General features: G+C 46.6%; 1 protein-coding gene across 2 annotated transcripts in view; it reads right to left on the bottom strand.

Moving 5' to 3' along the window:
- FBXL16 (F-box and leucine rich repeat protein 16) overlaps positions 1 to 19,382 on the bottom strand; it is a 522,147-nt gene that overhangs the window by 194,495 nt on the left and 308,270 nt on the right. For both annotated transcript variants that reach the window (XM_069647018.1, XM_069647017.1), the window contains one exon: positions 16,371 to 16,879. In XM_069647018.1, the coding sequence (XP_069503119.1) occupies positions 16,371 to 16,879 (509 nt within the window). The remainder of the gene's footprint in view (positions 1 to 16,370; positions 16,880 to 19,382) is intronic.

Here is a 19,382-nt window from a genome sequence, read left to right as displayed (position 1 = left end):
TGAATTTCCTTGGTGATTTCCACACCTTAGCATCTGGAATGCGCAGCGTTAACTGTATCGGGGAGTGATCAGAATATGTTCTGGGATAGATATGTACGTTCTCAGTCCATGTTAACACCTCATCATCTACCAGCCATAAATCAATTCGAGAATGCATGTCATGTACAGTAGAGTAATATGTATATTCCCTTTTCAACGGATTTAACACCCTCCATACATCCTTCACATTCAGGTCAGTCATATGGGTGAGTATATTCTGCGCCGCTCTCGACAATACCCTCTGCTGCATTGAGGTACGATCTAGATGTGTGTCAAGAATCGTGTTAAAATCCCCCCCGATTATCAATCTGGCAGTGGGATAAGATGCAAGTTTTCCAAATAATGTTGTATAGAACTCTGCATCGTCTATGTTGGGGCCATATACATTTAATAGGACCACCTCTTTGTCACCTAGGGTGCCATGAAGTAGTACGTATCTCCCTTCGGGGTCACAATCGGCGGTACTGCAAGTAAATGGGAGGGCTTTGTGAATTAAAATAGCCACCCCTCTAGCCCTTTTGGAATATTTAGTGTAGTACTGATGCGTCCCCCAATGCGCAACCAATGGACCCACGTAATCAGGCCCTATATGTGTTTCCTGTAGGAAGATGATTTTAGGGTTCTGTCTGTTGACATAGGCAAATATTTTCCTCTTCTTGACTCGAGCCCCCAATCCCCTAACATTCCAGCTCAGCATTTTAATGGTGCCTGTGTCTTGTTCAGCCATTATCTATAACATAAGTGTGGTCATGTGTTTGATGGTGTATGTGCAGTGCATGCTCTAGAACCAAAGTGCCTTGAACCAACGTGCTTTTTGCTTTTAAACTTCCCATTATAGAACCAATTCCCGCAAAACCGTTCCTCACCCTCCCCCCTCCCTCATAGTTCCCCAAACTCCAACTATGTACTTCAATTTTCCCCCACCCCCTCCCATCTCTCGTATTGTGCACCTGCTACAGGGGGAACTGTGGCGAGTGCAAGTGCCCATGCCTTTTCGTTTCGTTAAATCGGTCCAGGTTCTTCATGTTGCTCTCACTAATGATAACACATGCGGGACTTTCTCCAATCTTCGTGATTTGCGATGATCGTTATTGCTTCCCTATTGCTTCCGGCTCCCTTGGAGGGGGCCCTACTTTTACATGAGTCTAGTTTCCTCCATTGACGTGCTCGTTGTCGGATAACCCTTTAGTTCAGGAGACATTTCCATTCGTCTTCTGTGCAGTTGGTACGGGTATATGAGTTTCAATGAAATTTGCCGCCTCTTCCGGGAACGTGAAGAAATATACTTTGTTTTGGTGCTGGATTTTCAATCTCGCCGGGTAGAGCATTGCGTATTGTACCTGACGGGCCCGGAGTAGTTTCTTGACCTCTATGAACTGCTTTCTCTCCTGCTGGACCGCCAGCGTGAAGTCTGGGAAGATGCGAATGACGCTGGTTTCCCATCTCAACTCTTGCTTTTCTCTAGCAGCCTTCAAAATTAAATCTCTGTCGCGATAATTTATCAGTCTCGCTATTATAGGTCTAGGGTATGCACCCGGTTTCGGTTTTGGGGCGAGCGACCTATGTGCACGTTCTACAATGAACATCGCCGACCATCCAGGGTCCCCCAGGAGATTGCGAAGAAGGTCCTCCACTGCCTTTTCCATGGATCCTTTTATTGCTTCCTCCGGTACTCCGATAATGCGGATATTATTTCGCCGGGATCTAGCCTCCAAATCCTCGCATTTAGCTTTTACTGTTCCCAGTTCGATTGCCATCGTGGAAACTGTGGTCTTCAAGGTCTCAAGTGCATCTTCCGTGCCAGATATCCTCGTCTCTGCTTCCGTCATTCGTGATGTAGTTTTATCTAGCTGTGATCTGATAGTGGCAACGTTTGCTGTTATTCCATCGAGTTTTTCATTTAGGGAGGAAAAGCCCTGTTGCATAGCTAAAAAGACCGCCTGGGGGTCCATCATCGGTGGTGGAGGAGCCATTTGTTCCAGGGGGGAAACCTCCTCTGTCAATGCCCGCTCAGAATCCTTCCTCATTGTCGTTGTATATCTGTCAATGGCTCCTGTTCCCTTCTTTGGGCCAAAACCTTTGGGCATCGTTCTTATTTCCTCCCTGCCAGAAGCCCCTAGTCCCAGCACCAGGTCAGTGAACTCCAACAAATGATCGCCTCGGGACTTGCACTGTGGTCAGAGGATGCCCTATGTTTCCCAGAGGGGTGATGAGAGCAATGTCTAATCTTTCCTCGGCTCAGCACTCAGTATTTCGGGAGCCCTTTACTGACGGTGGTATCCCTCAATCAATGCAATCCACTAACTATACAGTTCTTCGCGGACAAAATTGCCTTAGGCTGCGCACATGGGATGAATCAGCCAGTGTTTTATATCATGAGTCCTCAGCCGTATCAATGTGTTTACCTAAGCCCCCTCCTGACTGTTCGCCATGACTGCTATTCCCACGTCCCGGGATCGGGGCACAGTTCAATGTTCCTTCAGTTCCTGCCCATATGGCCTTGCCCAGTTTAATGTGTAATTTGGGAGGATACTAGAACACCCAGGGTAAATCTATTTATACCTATAACAAGGTTTGTGTTTCCATTCTTACCGAGAATTTATAAATTTATCATCACACTCAATCACGATCTATAGAGAAAGTGGTTTTACTAAACAGAAATATATGAAAACATTTCATCAAAGCAGTAGAGCAGTACAAAACTTTTATAATATGTTGATGATAATCTCCAACATAGAGAGGAAGTTCAATTTTGTCACTTCCAGCAATTAAAACACAGAGTCAAGTGTATAAATCACAACGAAAGAAACATATAAGGCATTTTACATTAGATAATGCCAATGTACTTGGATTTTTCTAGTGTTATATCTGCACGTCAGTGTATGAATACTTTAATAGCCACTCAGGTGCCAGCGAATAGAAAAATCCAACAACTTGTACTGTGAACACACAACACTTAGATTATAAAGGCACCTCTAAACGAAGGGTCCTTTCAAAAGGATCTAAAACTAAGTGTAGACATATGACATAATATGATGTCTAGAGTTTTTAACACAGTCTATGACAACCATTCTACACATAGATCTAAAAAACACATGAGTCCTGCTCATGCTATATCAGAGTCGACCAGTTTCATAACCATATCTCATTCTGGTTATCTTCATCAGGACTTTTGTTTGATAAGGTCTTGATTGCCTGTTCTGGGAACGCTGTCTTGCGCCCTTACGTGTGTATTCCTATTCCACACTTTACTGTGGACCATCACTGCTCAAGAAACATCTTGGAGGAAAGTGCACCAGATAGCACATTCCCTATTTAAGTATTAGCTTATATACAATCTTAGTTCCTTCAAAGCAGCATACATCAAAGCTTCACTGTGTCTGCATCTAAGTTTCAGCGAGCTGGTGTTACTGTTACTGTTACAACGCTATCTGCTAAAAGTCATGCGCGGGGCCAAAGGACCAGCCACAGGGCAGCAACCTTCACTACCTCCCAGCGCCTCGGTGCGCCCACCGGAGTGGCTGTCGCCCGATGGGGTTCCCGCCAGGGGGGGCCCGGCTGTCTGCAATTGTCCGCCTACCTTGTAAGTTCCTAAGTCAGCCCTCCGGCGTTGCCGCCGCCGCCCGGCAGCCGCTGCAGGGCTCTGAGATGTCCGCCGGGCTCCAACAGTCCCGAGATCGTCCTCGATCCTCCTCCGTGGGAGCGTGTGCACCCTGCCCGGGTTCGCTGTTTCCCAGGGAGCGGCGCCGTCACCCCTCCTCCGCCGTCCACTCTCCCAGTGCGGATGCTAGAATGTCAGCCCCGCAGCAGCGCCCGCGGTTCTCTTCTCTTGTTTATCCAGGCGTAGCTGACGGCATCGGGAGGGGTTCTCCAATACTCCTCGTCCTCCGGATCATACGCGGCCCGTCTGCAATATGACCATGCCGGATGTTTCACGGCCGCTGCTCGCGTAGGTTGGGGCCAGGCTCCTCCTAACTTTCCGAGCCGCGCCTCAGGCTGCTCCCCCCTTCGGTGCGTGTGTCGGCAGCGTGGCCGCCGCTGCGGCTCCACACCAACCTGGGTCCTGAAACCCCGCCGGGCGGCTCAGCACACCCTGCTGCACGTCTCTGGCGTTCGTCGTGAAGAACCGGACTATATTGATGGATAACTCGGCATTACGGCCCTCGTCCTCGCCAGAGCTTACACACGAGCGGCCATTTCCAGTCGTGCGCAACAGCGCCCCCTCACGTGCATTCGCTTCTAAAGTGATGGGCCTGCTTGGGTTAAGGTGATTAAAGGCCCATCCGCACATTTTCAATAAACACAATGTAAACACAGATACTGTGACGAATCGAGTGAACTCGTCACTTCTCCCCAAGGGGGAGCGCCTTCCTGCTAAGGAGGTAAGCCCTCTCTGCAGTATCCTCCATAGGGGTAGAGGCAAGTGTGACCTCGCAGTGAGAGACTCCCCTTCGGTGGCAAGGATTCCTGTTCCCGTGAGGAACTCCCTCCAGAAGTACAGGCTATGGCCTACATGGAATGCTTCAGAACACCAGTTTCCATCAATTATCATGACTGGGATGAGGAAGCAATTATACCAAGAACTCTGAATTATTCATACTGGGATGAGGAAACCATTTATCCCTGCTGGGACAAGGGGAATCCTAAATGACTTTGTTACCCAAGAGAAATAGAACATATCTCTTTAAAGTCCAAGCCCAATCCCAGAAGAGGTGGATAAACAGGAGTCCATTAGGGAATGAAAGGAAATGAGACAAAGAGAAAACACCCTTGTCGAGAGGCAAATGAATGCGTCATTTATTGCATCTGCCCTTCCCCAGCCTCTATATAGCAGGAGTGCCTCTTTTATGGTGTCTGCCCCTTCTCCGCCACCAGACCGCAGAAATGAAAGATGCTATTCACTAAGACAACCCTGCCAACCTTACCCTGGGACTGTCGAAGAAGAGGTTAATCTGGAAACCCTAGCCGAAATGGCCATGCTGTAACTAGAAGTGATGAAAGTAAGCGACGCCACTATCAAAACTAACATGTAGCAGCACTAGACGTAAAACAGATATGCACTCACGATGAAGATACGCAGGTACTAGGTCAAATATGCATTTAGACATGAAGAATGTTACCTGCACCAATAGACATTAGAAAACATATCAAAACCAATATGTATGCTCAAACGCAAGGTACAAGAAAACACAGACAAAGCTTGCTTAATGTAGAAATGCAACAGTGACAAGTGGTCATTTTGAAAAAGATGGGTGTCACAGCAACGCTCGAGTGAGAAGCATCGAAGAAACCTCGAAGTCGCATGGAGGTCCGATTCGCTGAGGCAGCAGAAAGTGCAGACCTGAGCAGATCAGACAATAGCTGCACAACCACCGCCAAGGTTACCATGGAAGAGAGAGAGGTTTGGATTGACACAAAAGAGAACAGAAGATAATAGTTCCCAAGCCCAATACACATTTCTCTTCGATATAAGAAACAAACAATCCTTGAAGGCCAGGTAAGGAAAATAGCTCAAACAAGTCTCCAGAGGCCAGGAAGAGTAAGGACACTGCATCAATAAGGGCTAAAATCCTAGTAAATGCTTAGCAGGATAATTCAAAATATGGTCTCCCTACACATGACTTATAGTTGGAGAAGAATAGCTATTCATTAGCTCCAGGGGCAGATGGGCTTAGGCCTTCACTCCCCTCGAGTTCTCAGGACAAAGATACAAGACAATGCCAATTTCAAAGCTAGAGGTCCTGGCTTGTGGCCTGGAGAATCAGAGATGGTATCCTAATTCGGAAAAGCAGTACCTTGGTGCCGTGCCCCCCTCGCCACTACTGTTGCTCAGGCTGGTGAGGCAATGCCAACCAATTCCCGCTCTCAAATACTGCCACCTTGCAACTTTCTTAGTAGCCAAAAGCTCATTGTTTCTTACCTACATTCTATTTAGAGGTGTTCTGAGGTATGGCCAGTAGATAAAGTAGCAGCCAATGATGGAACTAACCCATATATAATACATGTATAGATGATTCCCCTAACCAATCCCTCAACCCTATAGGTTTTTATAATCAAGAGTGTGATGTGATGTCACTTGTGACGTTTTCTGTACTTTTAAACCGTTGTCAAGCATGAAGAAGATTGAGAGTGTATAGCTTTTGGGATTTGCTGCTGTCCCTGTTTTGTGTGGGTTTGTTAATAAAAAAAGGCCTTGGTCAATTAACTTGCCTCTTTCGTTTTTGGGCACAGGACTTGCCGGCCTATTTTGCCCGTTCAGGGCTGGGGATTTCCTGCCCATGATTACACAATCACGTTAGCTGGGAAAGCTCCTAGGCTGCGTGACGCAAACCAGAGAGCGAAGGAGAGCTGTACGCCAGCAGGGGACCTCTCCAAGCCGCATACACCGAACCAGATGGAAAGACTCCAGAGCCTGCGAGTTTCAAACACACGTAAGCGTATCAAGTGATACGCCGAAGCCAGGGCCAGCGAAGACCCTGAGAAACCAAAAGGACCGAAAGTGGTGTTGAGACCAGGGATAGGAATCTTTGGTGGACCAGGTGTCCAGGTCACGTTGCCAATACCACTGACGAGTGGAATCACCAATCAGTACGGTCAAGCTCAGGGCAACCGCAGCATCGTGCAGAAACTGGAAACAACGAGCAAGGAGACGCCAAAGCAGGAGAGACTCTGTTTGGTCTGGACAATGAAGAAGGAACTACAACAACAAAGGCTCCCACGGAGGTTTTCCTATCGTCAGGAAGGTAATGGGGAGAACAGGCCTGTGGAGGCTCCAAAGAATCATTATAACAATCAGTTAATTCATCTTAGTACCAAATCTGAAAAATAGATGAGTTGGGGAAAAGGTGAACCCAATAGCAGTATTTGTTTAAAACAAAGTTTTGAATGGTTAAATACTAAAGGAGAATTAGCAGAGATAAAGCTACCATGGGAAAGGGAAGTTAACTCGACATTCTGTGCACAGTCAAAATAAGTGTACAGAGGAAACAAGATATGAGCAAAAGTCTAGAGAAAGTTGGCAATTGAATCACATCTTATCAGGAGACTGTCAGAGCCTATGCTGAGAATCCCAAATCAGATACAAGAAATAATAAGAGAATCCCTAGAGGGATAAGATGGGAGGAAAGAAAGCCAAGTAATCCAATTAAGGAGTTTAATGAGACGAATCACAGGAGACTATTCATAATTCATCTACAGAAAAGTCGGTACCAGGAGTACCCCAGAGGTTTGACATCAAAATCCTTTTCAAGAGATTATTTTTTTAATTCACATATAGAAAGTCTGGTACTAGAAGTCACTCAGGGGAAGGGAGTCATTCTCCTGATTTAAGTTAATTTTGCATAGTGGTAGGGTTAGTGAGGGTAGTTGACTTTTTTTGTTTGGACAATCACAACTGACTGACGAGCACTTAAACTATTAAAGTAGGCCGGGAACACCCATAGTGATAGGGAAATACCGGTATTATTCTTTTTTGTTTAATAAAACACTGACTATAATGGCCACAATGAGTCTGCGTTCTTCTTCTGACTTGCATGCTGCTCATAGCTTCTGTGGCAACCATGATCACAGATGAACGCTGTACAACCAAGGCCAATTAAGGACATCCTGCTACCAAGTTTAACTATTAACAAAACTTAAGCCACATATTGGCACTCTGCAAAAAAAATTGCTAATAACCACCCTGCAAGAAAAACCACCTGTGAGCAATTTGCACTCGGTGTACATAGGAACACCTTGAAACCCTGGGAACTCCCTAGACAAAGATCACATATGAACACCTTAGAAATTAGGCAATCTAAGAACAAGTTTCAAGCAAAGCCATCTTCGAGTACGCTGCACCCAAAGTCATCTATGAATAGGAACCACTTGACCAATAGGAACCGAGTTCCGATGAGAATAACCTGCTGCCAAAGCTGCCTCAGTACACCCTGAAATTAAGGTCATATATGAACAGCATGCATGCATGAGCACTTCTGAGTACATGCAACAATGAAAGCCTGAAATGAGAAAGCTGCCTAAACACAACCTGTCACTAAGCTCAGCTGTGAACAAACTCCAAACCAGGACTCCTATAAATACCCTTTAACAAAAGCCTCCTATGCACATCCTACAATCAAGATGAACTATAGATATGCTGCTCCCAAACCTTCCTGCAACTGGGTAGCATCTATTATTCTGCATTCAATGCTCCATAGGTATACCGTGATTAAGACTTCTCTAACGTTTCTGAGCCAGCTACAAACAAACTGCAACCAAGGCACATAATGAACACTTTGCATCTGAAACTACATATATGTCCCCTGATACCACAGATGCCTATTATAACATTGAATTCAATGGGACCTGTGACCATTTCGTAATCAACACCATCAGTGAGCACATGACAACCAAGGCCTTCAAAGTTAATCCTACTGGGAAGGGCACTATCACACTCACTGCAATATAAATACATATACAAACACCTAGCAGTTGATGTACTATTTGCAACCAAGCCCACATATTAATATCCTGGAATCAACACAACCTATGAAACCTCAGTGACCAGGGCTGTAAAGTAACATGCTGCAACATCAATACATTGGTTAATGTAATCCCAGGGGCTTGTGCAAGGGACATTTACAGGTTGACCTCCAATGCCCCCATAGGCTCCATTTTGAGGACCTAAGACCACGGGGAGAGGAAGACAGAAGCCCTATCGGATGGAGGAATGGGTAAACTCACTCGAGGTGGCTCACGTCATAAAAGAAAGGAACTGTTTTCCTGCATCTGAGCTTGGCCCAGGATCTAGAGTTCATGGAGTGAGTCCAGATACTTTTTGTCCTTCGGCATGTGTCTCAAAGAGATCAAAGAGAGGGTTCACAGGACCTGCAGAGTTCACAGGTTCCACTGGTGACAAGACTTCAGAGGTTCAAAGTACCATGCAAGTTGGGAAGGACCTTTCTCTTTCTGTGAAGGCTTTCAGTAAATGCGAGGAGAAACATTTAATGTTATCAGTTATACTCATGCATAGCACGGGATCCCCACCGATATAGATTTGTGAGTAGACTATGGGAAGCGGACTTGCATTGAGAGCAAGAGGGGAACATGTACCCACATTATCCTGCTCCTGTGAATCCCAGAGGAATTTTAAAATTGCAAATATCCTGTGGAGTGGGAGGGTCATTTCAAACAAATGGATTCACAAGCTTATCATAGGATTCTGTAACTTGGGATTCACATTCTGGAATAACCAAGGGACACAAGGAGACAAGCACTGTGAATAGAGACTCCAGGGGGATGGGAAGAGATCCTACACATAGCCAGAGCCTGTTTGCATTCCAAGATAGAGACAGACCTTAATATAATCTTGGACCATATAACTCTAAGCCAGTGGTCTTCAAATGCCTTTATGCCGAGCTCCCCTTGAGTAAAAACGTTCTTCTGAAGCCTCTCCTTGGGAATAATATTGCTGCGAAGCCCCTCCACCACCAGATGCCTTATCTGCTTATATTTTCCATCAAAAGCAGTCACTGTACTCCCATTTGGAACAGCTTTGCACCCTCCCTGGTCACCCAGCGACCCCCAGGAGGGGGCAAGCCCCACAATTTGAAGACCACTGCTCTAAGCTGACATGGCCTTGAGCACATGGCCCAACCCCAGAATAGCCCAGCCCCTGCAGCTGGAGAGGGAGGAGATATCATTGGAGGGGAAAGAAAGGGATACCATCTTCAACCGAGGAGAGAGAGATGTTGTTGGCAAATAAGGGGGAACTACTCTCAGGCGGAAGGAGGTGAGTCAAGACAGATAGAGGAGAGGATTGTCGTAAGGTAGAGGGAGAAGAATGCCGATTGGAAGAGAGATGAATGAGGAGTGGACGAGAGATACCATCAAAAGAGAGGGAAAAGACTACATGGCTAGAGGGGGCAAAGAGCAAAACATCTCGGGCAGAGGAGAAAGAGAGGAACCACTTCAGTAGCTAGAAAGATTCGTGTTTTTCAAGAGGGCCATGCTCGTCGGAGGAAGGGTGTAGAGGTAGGAAAAGGAAGAAGATGGCATTAGTTTGCCAGGGGACAGACAGGGAGGACAACCCAGGAGTAGTCAAGGTGGAGAAGGACACAAGAGAGACCACTGTGTGGAGAAGTGGGTGGGTTTCCCACCTAAATGCACCAGACCATCCTGAAAACGCCAACCTTGACTACAACCATGCAGGAAGACTTTACCCGGCCGCTGTGAAAGAAACCGACAGAAGACCTCAAGGAGACAGCGAACCAGCACACCCTGGAAACGCCTAAAAAGCTTGGATAGCCTGAAACCTGGGGAGAGAGACCAACGATCAGATTCCCTCTCCATGGCCCCTAAACTGGGAGAGACACCCCCCTTAAAGTGTGACGACTTTGTGGACACTTACTTTTGTTTTGGGCACACCAGAAAGACTCAGGGCCTCATTACGAGGTATGCCGGTAGCCATGCCGCTGTTGGCGGCATGGCTGCCGGCAAAACCGCATCCGTGTCCGTGTCCTCGGAATGAGGACTTACCGGACCATTCCGAGTTCGGCTGGCCCGGTAATTCCTCACTCGAGGACACGGACACGGTTCATCCCCATTCCCATTTCAGCCCCCATAGGGCTGAATGGGAATGGGAGAGGGAGTAAACAACGGGCCATTACGAGATGGCCCGTTGTTTGCTCCCTCTTCCCCTCGCGGGACCCGGTATGCACGCCTGGTTTTCCCAGGCGTGCTTAAAGTGTCCCGCGAGGGGACCTCGTAATGTGGCGGAACGGGTTGAACGGCGCCGCAGCCTTTTACGGCACCGTTTAACCCGTTCCGCCAGGGTCGTAATGAGGCCCTGAATCTTTGTTTTTGGCACCCGCCACCATACATTTGTTAGAATTCGGCACATACAAAACCTAATTTTGGACCTCCTTTGGAGCAAGGGGAGAAATCTCCATTTTCTGTTGCCACTCTCCCCCTTATTGACTCTCCCATCATGCTATACGAATATATTTGGAACCATCACCCTGATACCTTGTTCTATTACTGGAATCCTGACACTGTTGCCTTTGAACACTTGTATAAATAAAACCTTTAAATCCTATTACTGTGGTTCTGGTCCTTCGTTATGGCACCATGGTGACAGGTGACCATTCTAGTGGCCTATCACACCTGCAATAATGCCACCAGTAAATATCCTGGACCCAAGAATTCCCATGAATCCACTGTAAATAAGGTCACCTATGTACACCCTGTAGGCAAAGCCATTTAACAAGACGCTGTAACCTACACTACCTATAAAAACTACCAAGGCCACAGATAAATTGAATTACATTCAACCAATGCCACCTATGATCACCCTGCAACGAAGGACACATATGAATACATTGAAACCAAGGGCACTTGTGAAACCCTATAAGCCAGGCCACTATTGTACACACTTTATTCAAGGGCACCTGCAAACAGCTGCCCAGTAAGATCACTGCTTAACACTCTAAAGTAAAGGTCACCTATAAAAACAGTGCAAACAAATCCAACTACAAGCACATTGCAACCAAGGATACCAATAAACACTGAGCCATCAAGGTTGAATATGTACAGCATGCAAACATGTTCACCATTCATACGAATGCAACAAAGGTCCACATGAACATTCTGTAACCACATCCACCTGTGCACATCATGCAACCAAGAACTCTAGGCAACCCTGCACCTGGCATTCATTGGCACACCCTTCACCTGAGGATGCTAAGAACACACTGCAACTGAAGTCAAGTAGGGAAACGATGAGACCAAAACAAACAACCAAACCTTATAACGAAGACCACCTGTGATCACCAGATAGCCGACGTCCTATGCGACCTCAAAGGACCTATTCAACCGAGGCTACCAACAAACCACGTGTAGCCAAAACCACCTGCAAACAAACACCCTGCAGTCAAGGCCACCGACTAACATAGAATAGCAATGGCCACCTATAACCCCTGCCCTGCAATTAATCCTACCAAATAATATTATGCCATCACAACCTTTTTGGCTTAAAATTCCCATCATGCAATGTTTCCCTGAAAAATGCCTTTCTCAATATCTCTAGGAACTTTGCCTTCAAGTACCAACATGCACATGTTTTTCTTCCACGTCGCCTTCTCTGTGGGCTCCAGGAATGGCATCTCCTGGTTCCAGCTGTTAGCAATTCTCCTTTAATGTATTTACTTATAATTCACTTTCTTAATGCGTTGTAGGAGCATACTCTTTGGATCCAGCTGTCACAATTGTATCTTTCATTCACTCTCGTAATGGCGCAAGCAATTCTTCCTCCAAGCACTGTTTTCCTTTCGCTCACTGTCTCCTTGCGCATTCCCTCGTGGTTCCAGCTGCCAGCGTTTCCCTTTCCATTCACATTCTGAACGGCTTCACTGGTATCTCATTGCAGATGCCTCCCCTTGGCTTCTCCTGACTCTGTCCGAGTGCCCAGTCTTCTCTCCAGTATGGATTCTTAATGCTTCTCCATCTTCTGGTTTGGCCCCTCACCTGGTCTCTTCCTCTGAGCCCGGAGGTCCGGCAGTGCATCTCTGTGGTCTGTAGGCAGGAGCTCACCACTCCCCCTCAATCGCCCTCTGCAGCGCTGCCGTCTCCCCTCATCTGGCATTACCCAAGTGTACTCACCTTGCCTTCTCCCTGGATTCCCTACAGCGTCCCGCACTCACTTGTACTGCCATTCGGTTTAGGGTAATTTGCTCCAATACATTTCCTCAAAGGAGAATGCATCTGTTTATTGTTTTACTGGTTGATTTTTCTGCATATATATGTGGGGGGGAGACCCCCCACGGCTCCCCCTTAAACCACCTACATCAATGATTTGCCTAAACCCACCCCCCACAAATATATGCGGCAAAATCCGCTGTAAAAACGCAACAAATTCTCCTTCGACAAAATGTATTGTGGCAAAACTTCCCATTCCCCTGCCACTCCGGCAGGACTCTCTCTTGAGTCACAAGCCTCCCTCGCACTAACCTCTGTTCCCTGGCCTACATTGCCTTGGGCCGCATCATGTGGCTATGGCCATCGAGGGACTTCACTGCAATACCCCTGCAACTATGGGCAGCCATTAACAAATACATCCAACGCTGCATATGTGCTTACACATGTTGTGTTTTCACCCAAATCCGCCCCAAAACAGCTCAATTGTGAAAATGTAGATACAGATGGCATGCCGATTTACGGTGGGAGTGCTGAGCATGGATGGATTGTGTAAAGGACTTGGCACTAGGTGCATTCACTAGGAGTATTGGATTGGTGCTAGGTGGGTGGTGCGGGAGCAATGGCGTCATATAGATGTGCAGTAGCAGTGAGGGGGATGATGTTGGAACATGGCTTTGGTATGGATTTCATAGGAGCACAGGCATTACGTGATTGATGTAGGGGTGGAGGCAGTAGGTTGATGGTGCGAGAGCATTGTCATAACGTTTAGGGTGTAGGACCCCAAGTGTTAGGTGGATATTGCAATAGTGCAGGCAGGAGGGTGCTGGTTTGCAAGCACTGGCAGTCAGCGCATAGTCAAGGAGCACAGAGATTCGGTTGCTGAGTCAGAAGCACAGAGATACATGGATGCTAGAAGCATGGTGCTTGTTTGCTGGTTGTTTTACAGTGTCAGTTGTATATTAATGGCGATTCAGAATTGAATTTACATTGATGATATGCTAGCGTTTGCAGTAAATTGGGTGCTTGTATGTTGATGGCGTTTCAGAATTGGATTTACATTGATAATGCGCTAGCTTTTGCAGTAAATTGGGTGCTTGTATGTTGATGGCGTTTCAGAATTGGATTGGGTGCTTGTAAATTGATGGTGTTTGAGAATTGGAATTACATTGATAATGCGCTAGTGTTTGCAGTAAATTGGGTGCTTGTATGTTGATGGTGTTTCAGAATTGGATCTACATTGATGATGCATTATCGTTTGCAGTAAATTGGGTACTTGTATGTTGATGGTGTTTGAGAAATGGATTTACATTGATGATGCACTAGCGTTTGCAGTAAATTGGGTGCTTGTATGTTGATGGCGTTTCAGAATTGGATCTACATTGATGATGCACTATCGTTTGCAGTAAATTGGGTACTTGTATGTTGATGGTGTTTGAGAATGGATTTACATTGATGATGCGCTAGTGTTTGCAGTAAATTGGGTGCTTGTATGTTGATGGTGTTTCAGAATTTGATTTACATTGATTATGCGCTAGCGTTTGGCCTTAATTGCGTGCTTGTATGTTGATAGTGTTTTAGAATTGGATTTACATTGAAGATGTGCTAGCGTTTGCAGTAAATTGGGTGCTTGTTTGATGGTGTTTCAGAATTGGATTTACATTGATGATGTGCTCGTGTTTGCAGTAAATCCATGTTCTTCATGTTGGTTGTAGACTGATTTGACAGCATTGGACTGGATAAGCAAATATGCCGGATAACCTAATGCCAGTTATTTGGGTGGCAGAGTGCCGGGTAATGAAGTCCAATTGCCGGATTAAAGTGCTTCGTGATCTTTTGGCTCTGTTTATTGGCTGCCATCTGGTCCTTCGATTATCCACCAACATACACTTTGTTATGCAGCTTTTTTTTAACCAGTTACATTCTATTAGTTGCAATAGGGGACACTGGATAACAGAATGTGCCAGTTAACAAAGCTTTCGTTGTGTTACCCCATTTTGAAATGCACTTCACTTATAGACCTCAGAAGGATGAAAGGATCCTGCTGCTGGATTTGAACTTGCGAAGTGCAGGCTACGCTCATGTCAGCTGCTTGTGTAGCTATCCACCTTTGGATGATAGTTGATGGCATTCAAGTATTGCTTTTTTAGGTTGATGGTGTCCAAGGGTTTGTTTTCGATTTAGATCAAATTGTAGCAGGGCTGATGAACTTGGATGGTTGACTATTATTGGTTTTAGTTTAATAATGTGTTTGAATGTGGTAAGTTGAGAGTACAACAGGGTTTCTTGTAGCATGATGGCAAACCTGTGTTTAGTTTAGGTCTATGGTGTTCTAGTTTATATTAATTATTTATTGTTTTTTTATTGGGCGCTACATGTATACAAGATGCTTCAGAGTGCGTAATGTAAACTGGCTGCCAATGGAGGCTATAGGAGTGTTAATAGTAGGAGGTTTATGGTGAGCTACATCTGGTTTTATTTTTATGGTGTACACATGATAGGTATTGCATTTTTGGTGCATGAATATTCAGTTGCATTGGCTGGTGAATAGGTGTTGGTTGCAGATTGATGGTGTACATGTGCTGCTTGTTGACTGTGCATGGGTGCTATAGTTTGATAGTACACGTGTTGATTGCAGGCTGATAGTGTAGGCTGATAGTGTATGTGTGTTGGTTGTGGGCTCATGGAGTACCTTTCCTGATTAAGGTTCAATGGTGCACGAGTGTTGGTTTCATGTATATGGTGCACACGAGTTTCATTGCACCTTGATGCCTCCGGTGATTGTTTGCGCTACACAAAAGTACGGATGATGATGATTTTGTGCATACGCTCGAGTGCTAGTTGCACAAGTGCTGCCTATAGGTGGATGGTGCATGGGTATTGTTGGTATGTGGATTGGATATGAATGTTGGCTATAGGTTTACTGTGGATAGGTGTTGTGAAGTTGGTGGTATAAGTGTGTGGGTGTTATATTAGTTGCAGGTTGAAGGATTTGCTAATGACAGCTTATGGGGTACATAGTGAGTTATCTTAGGTTTAGGGGGTGCAGGTTTTGGTGTTAGGTGGATGGCTTCAGCGTAGATAGTGTAAGTGCTGGCTTCAGGCTGATGGTGTATTAAGGTTGCTTCTGTATCATGTGTGCATAAGCGTATCTGTGGATGGGGGATGAGGGACACTTGAAGACTGATCTTGTAGTTGGATGGTGTGCAAGTATTTTAGTTGCACCTTGTAGTAGTGTTGGTTTAAGGTGGATGGTAGACGTGATTAGTTGATGGATGGTGTAAGAAATCATGGTTGTAGATGGATGGTGTCTGAGTTTTGATTGTAAGTTAATGATGCATGGTGTATGGTTGTGGGTTGGTTTTATAATATTTTCGGTTGATGGTAGATTGATATATGAATCTTGCTTTCACGGTGGTAGTATACTAGCATTGGTTGAACATTATTTGTCTACTGTTTTGGTTGTCGGTTGATGCATAGAATGTTGACTGTGCACTTGTGCTCTCTGCAGTTGGGTTATGTACGAGTGATGTGTGCAGGTAGGTGGTGTAGTAGGGATGCTTTGAGATGTGCTTCTGCAATGGTCTAGATTGAAAGGGGCGGATGTAAGAATGCTGTTCCTGGTAGACCATCAGAATGTTCTGAGGCCCTCTTTCACTGACCTGTCAAGCACCAGCTCCTCCAGTTTGTGCAGGTCACAGGCAATGTACTCCAGCGCCATGTCTGTGATCCTGGGGCACCAGGAAAGATCAAGGCTCCGCAGCTTACGCAGGTTCTCGGCCACCAGCTCCACGCCATCATCGGTGACCTTGGAGCAGCCAGAGAGACTGAGCATGGTGAGATTGGGCAGGCTGTGCACCATGTTCACCACTCCATGGTTAGTGATCTCCCAGCAGGAGCTCAGACGCAGCGTGTGGGTTGTGTAGCCCTGCTTGGCAGTGAAGTAGGCCAGGGCTGTGTCCGTTACATGGTAGGCCTGAAGGTTAAGCTCTGTCAGGTTGGGCAGAAGTTGCGATATGGCTGCAATGGCGTCGTCTGCCACGTTGATACAGTCGCTGACGCTTAGTGAGGTGATCCGGGCATTGAGGCTAGACCACAGTCCGGCCTCTGTAAAGTCATTGCAGCCCGAGAGCTCCAGCCGCACAACGCCCTGCATCTGTTCCAGCATCACCTGAAAGGAAACAGGGCAGTCAGGGTGAGAGATTCCTTCCCCAAACCTCCTGCAGTCTATGGATGGCGTGCTATCCTCACAGCTGCCTGCCTCTTTTCTTCTCAATATCTTCGTTTCAATCCTTTTATACTCCTCTCCCCTCCCTTTCTTCCATACCCCTACCCCCTCCTTCCTTCCTCACTTCCTCCTACCACACCTCCTTCCTCACTTCCTCCTACCACTCCTCCTTCCTTTCTCACTCCCTCCAACCACTCCTCCTTCCTTCCTTCCTTCCTTCCTTCCTCACTACCTCCTACCACTCCTTCTTTCTTTGTTCCCTACTCCCTGCCTTTATGCCTTGTTTCCTTTCCTCCTGCCTCCCTCCCTCCTTCCCTCCCTCCGACCCTCCTCCTTCCTTCCTGCTTCCCTTCCTTCCGTCAGACGTCCTTCCTTCCTTCCTGCTTTCCGACTGCCAGACTTCCTTCCTTCCTGCTTTCCAACTGCCAGACTTCCTTCCTTCCTTCCTGCTTTCCAACTGACAGACTCCCTTCCTTCCTTCCTTCCTTCCTTCCTTCCTTCCTTCCTTCCTTCCTTCCTTCCTTCCTTCCTTCCTTCCTTCCTTCCTTCCTTCCTTCCTTCTTTCCTTCCTTCCTTCCCAGACATTGCTTAGAACAAGACTATCCAACTGCATGCAGTGATAAATACATGCCTATCTTTTCTGTTCATAATAAACTCTATGCACCAAAATATGTATTCTTTGACTAATATCTACTGTGAAGATGGGATAATTGGGTAATAAGGTGGCCCCTATCTTTGGGACGCCATGTATTCAGTCCTAGGCTTTCATTTGTCAACTTAATACATGTTGGCACTTGTAGCCTTGGCTGGCTTCAATGGAATCAGATGAAGATGAAGACTGGCGTCATGGGGGTCTGCAGACATAGAGCCCTGTGATTTGCCCAGCGAGGGGGTGGCACAGCAAGACATTGTTCAAGGATCCCTTTCTGACTGAACCTGCCCAACCGCAATCAGTGTCTCTTGGAACCCTGATGGCCACTGTTGCTCCTTGTAGAAGAGGCAATGAGAGGCCCAAGGAAACGGAGCCCTGGGAGGCAACAAGTTGACAGCCTTCCGTTGTAATGGCATGCCAGTCTTTATGATAGGGCAGGGAAATGCTGCACTTGATTATAAGGAACCTGGGAGATTGCAGACAGGTCAGTGTCTCTGAAGGGCAGTAGGGATGTTAGAAAGTCAGGCACAGGTCAGGCACGCCTTATATGTAACATAAAGCAAGAATACAACATCTGCGTACCCCTCCTGCACTCTTGACATCCCTACTGCTCTTGCTCCGAACTGGGACTATGTTTAATGAGCTGTGCAGGACTGGCAATCAGTGGTGGAGCCAGTGAGGGGCAGGGAGTGGCGGCCATCCCCTGGCTCTCCAATGGTGCCCAGTTGCTCCCCCAGCCTCCTGCTGGCACCCTATTATCTGCCTCCCCCATCACCAAAAACTGCCTCCGCTACCGCTGACAATGTGTCTTTCGATGGCACTGATACACCAAATGAAAGAGCAATCACATGGCCAAAGCAACACTGCACCAACCCACCTTCCACCTTACCCTCTTATTTCTCTCTTTCGAATGGTGTCCAGTCAATGGATCCATAGACTGTGTCATGCAGGCTGTTGATCCACTGATGGGACTCAACAGTGCGGGATTCCCAGCTGGAGGTCTAAGGGTGAAGCAATGGTCCTGGAAGAAGCCTGATTGATTTTCACTAACGTACCTATAAAGGTATCAGAGGCCCTCCCAGGGCAGATCATTTATTCTGGGGTAGGAGAGAGAGAAAGGGAGAGAGACAAACAAAAAGAGAGAGGTGGAGTGAGAAAGACAGGCACACAGGGAGGGAGAGAGAGGGGAGATGGAAAGGGAGAGTGATAGAGGAGGTTAAAGGGGGAGAGGGAGAGACAGAGAGAAAGGGAGAGAGTGAGGGAGTTAGAAAAAGGGGAAAGGGGGAGAGGGAGAGAGAGAGGTGGGGTTGGGAGAGGGAGATATATAGAGAGAGAAAGAGTGAGCGGGAAAGAAGGAGAGAGATAGGAAGGGCGGGAGAGGGAGAGAGGTAGAGAGAAGGGGAGAAAGAGAGAGAGAGAGAAGAATACTCTTTTGGCATAAACATAAAGTCTGAAATCCACCAGTTGCACATGGATACCGTGAAATGTGCATGGCATGATAAAACACTGCTGATGTCAGCTTAGTCCTGAACTAATTGCCCATAGAAATGAAATCCCTTCTTGAGACCTGGAGAGGAAGATCTCAGCATGTCAACATTGCGATCTACCCCAAAAGCGTGGTTCACAAGGGCCAGAAGAGGACATCCCTGTGCCAAAAATGAAGGTGAGAACTACAGAACATTATCTTTGAAGGAAAACGCCTGGGACACTGCCTGGTGGTAAGTATAGGATGGCCTCATTCTGCATGTCTGCTGAGCACAATTTTCAAAGTCAAGCAGAAAAGTACTAAAAACT

The sequence above is a fragment of the Ambystoma mexicanum genome, chromosome 2q, assembly GCF_040938575.1.
Source record: "Ambystoma mexicanum isolate Mex_15411 chromosome 2q, UKY_AmexF1_1, whole genome shotgun sequence".
In the NCBI taxonomy this organism is placed as follows: domain Eukaryota; kingdom Metazoa; phylum Chordata; class Amphibia; order Caudata; family Ambystomatidae; genus Ambystoma; species Ambystoma mexicanum.
Note: the sequence above shows the minus strand (reverse complement) of the source record. Positions and strands in the feature narration are given on the sequence as shown.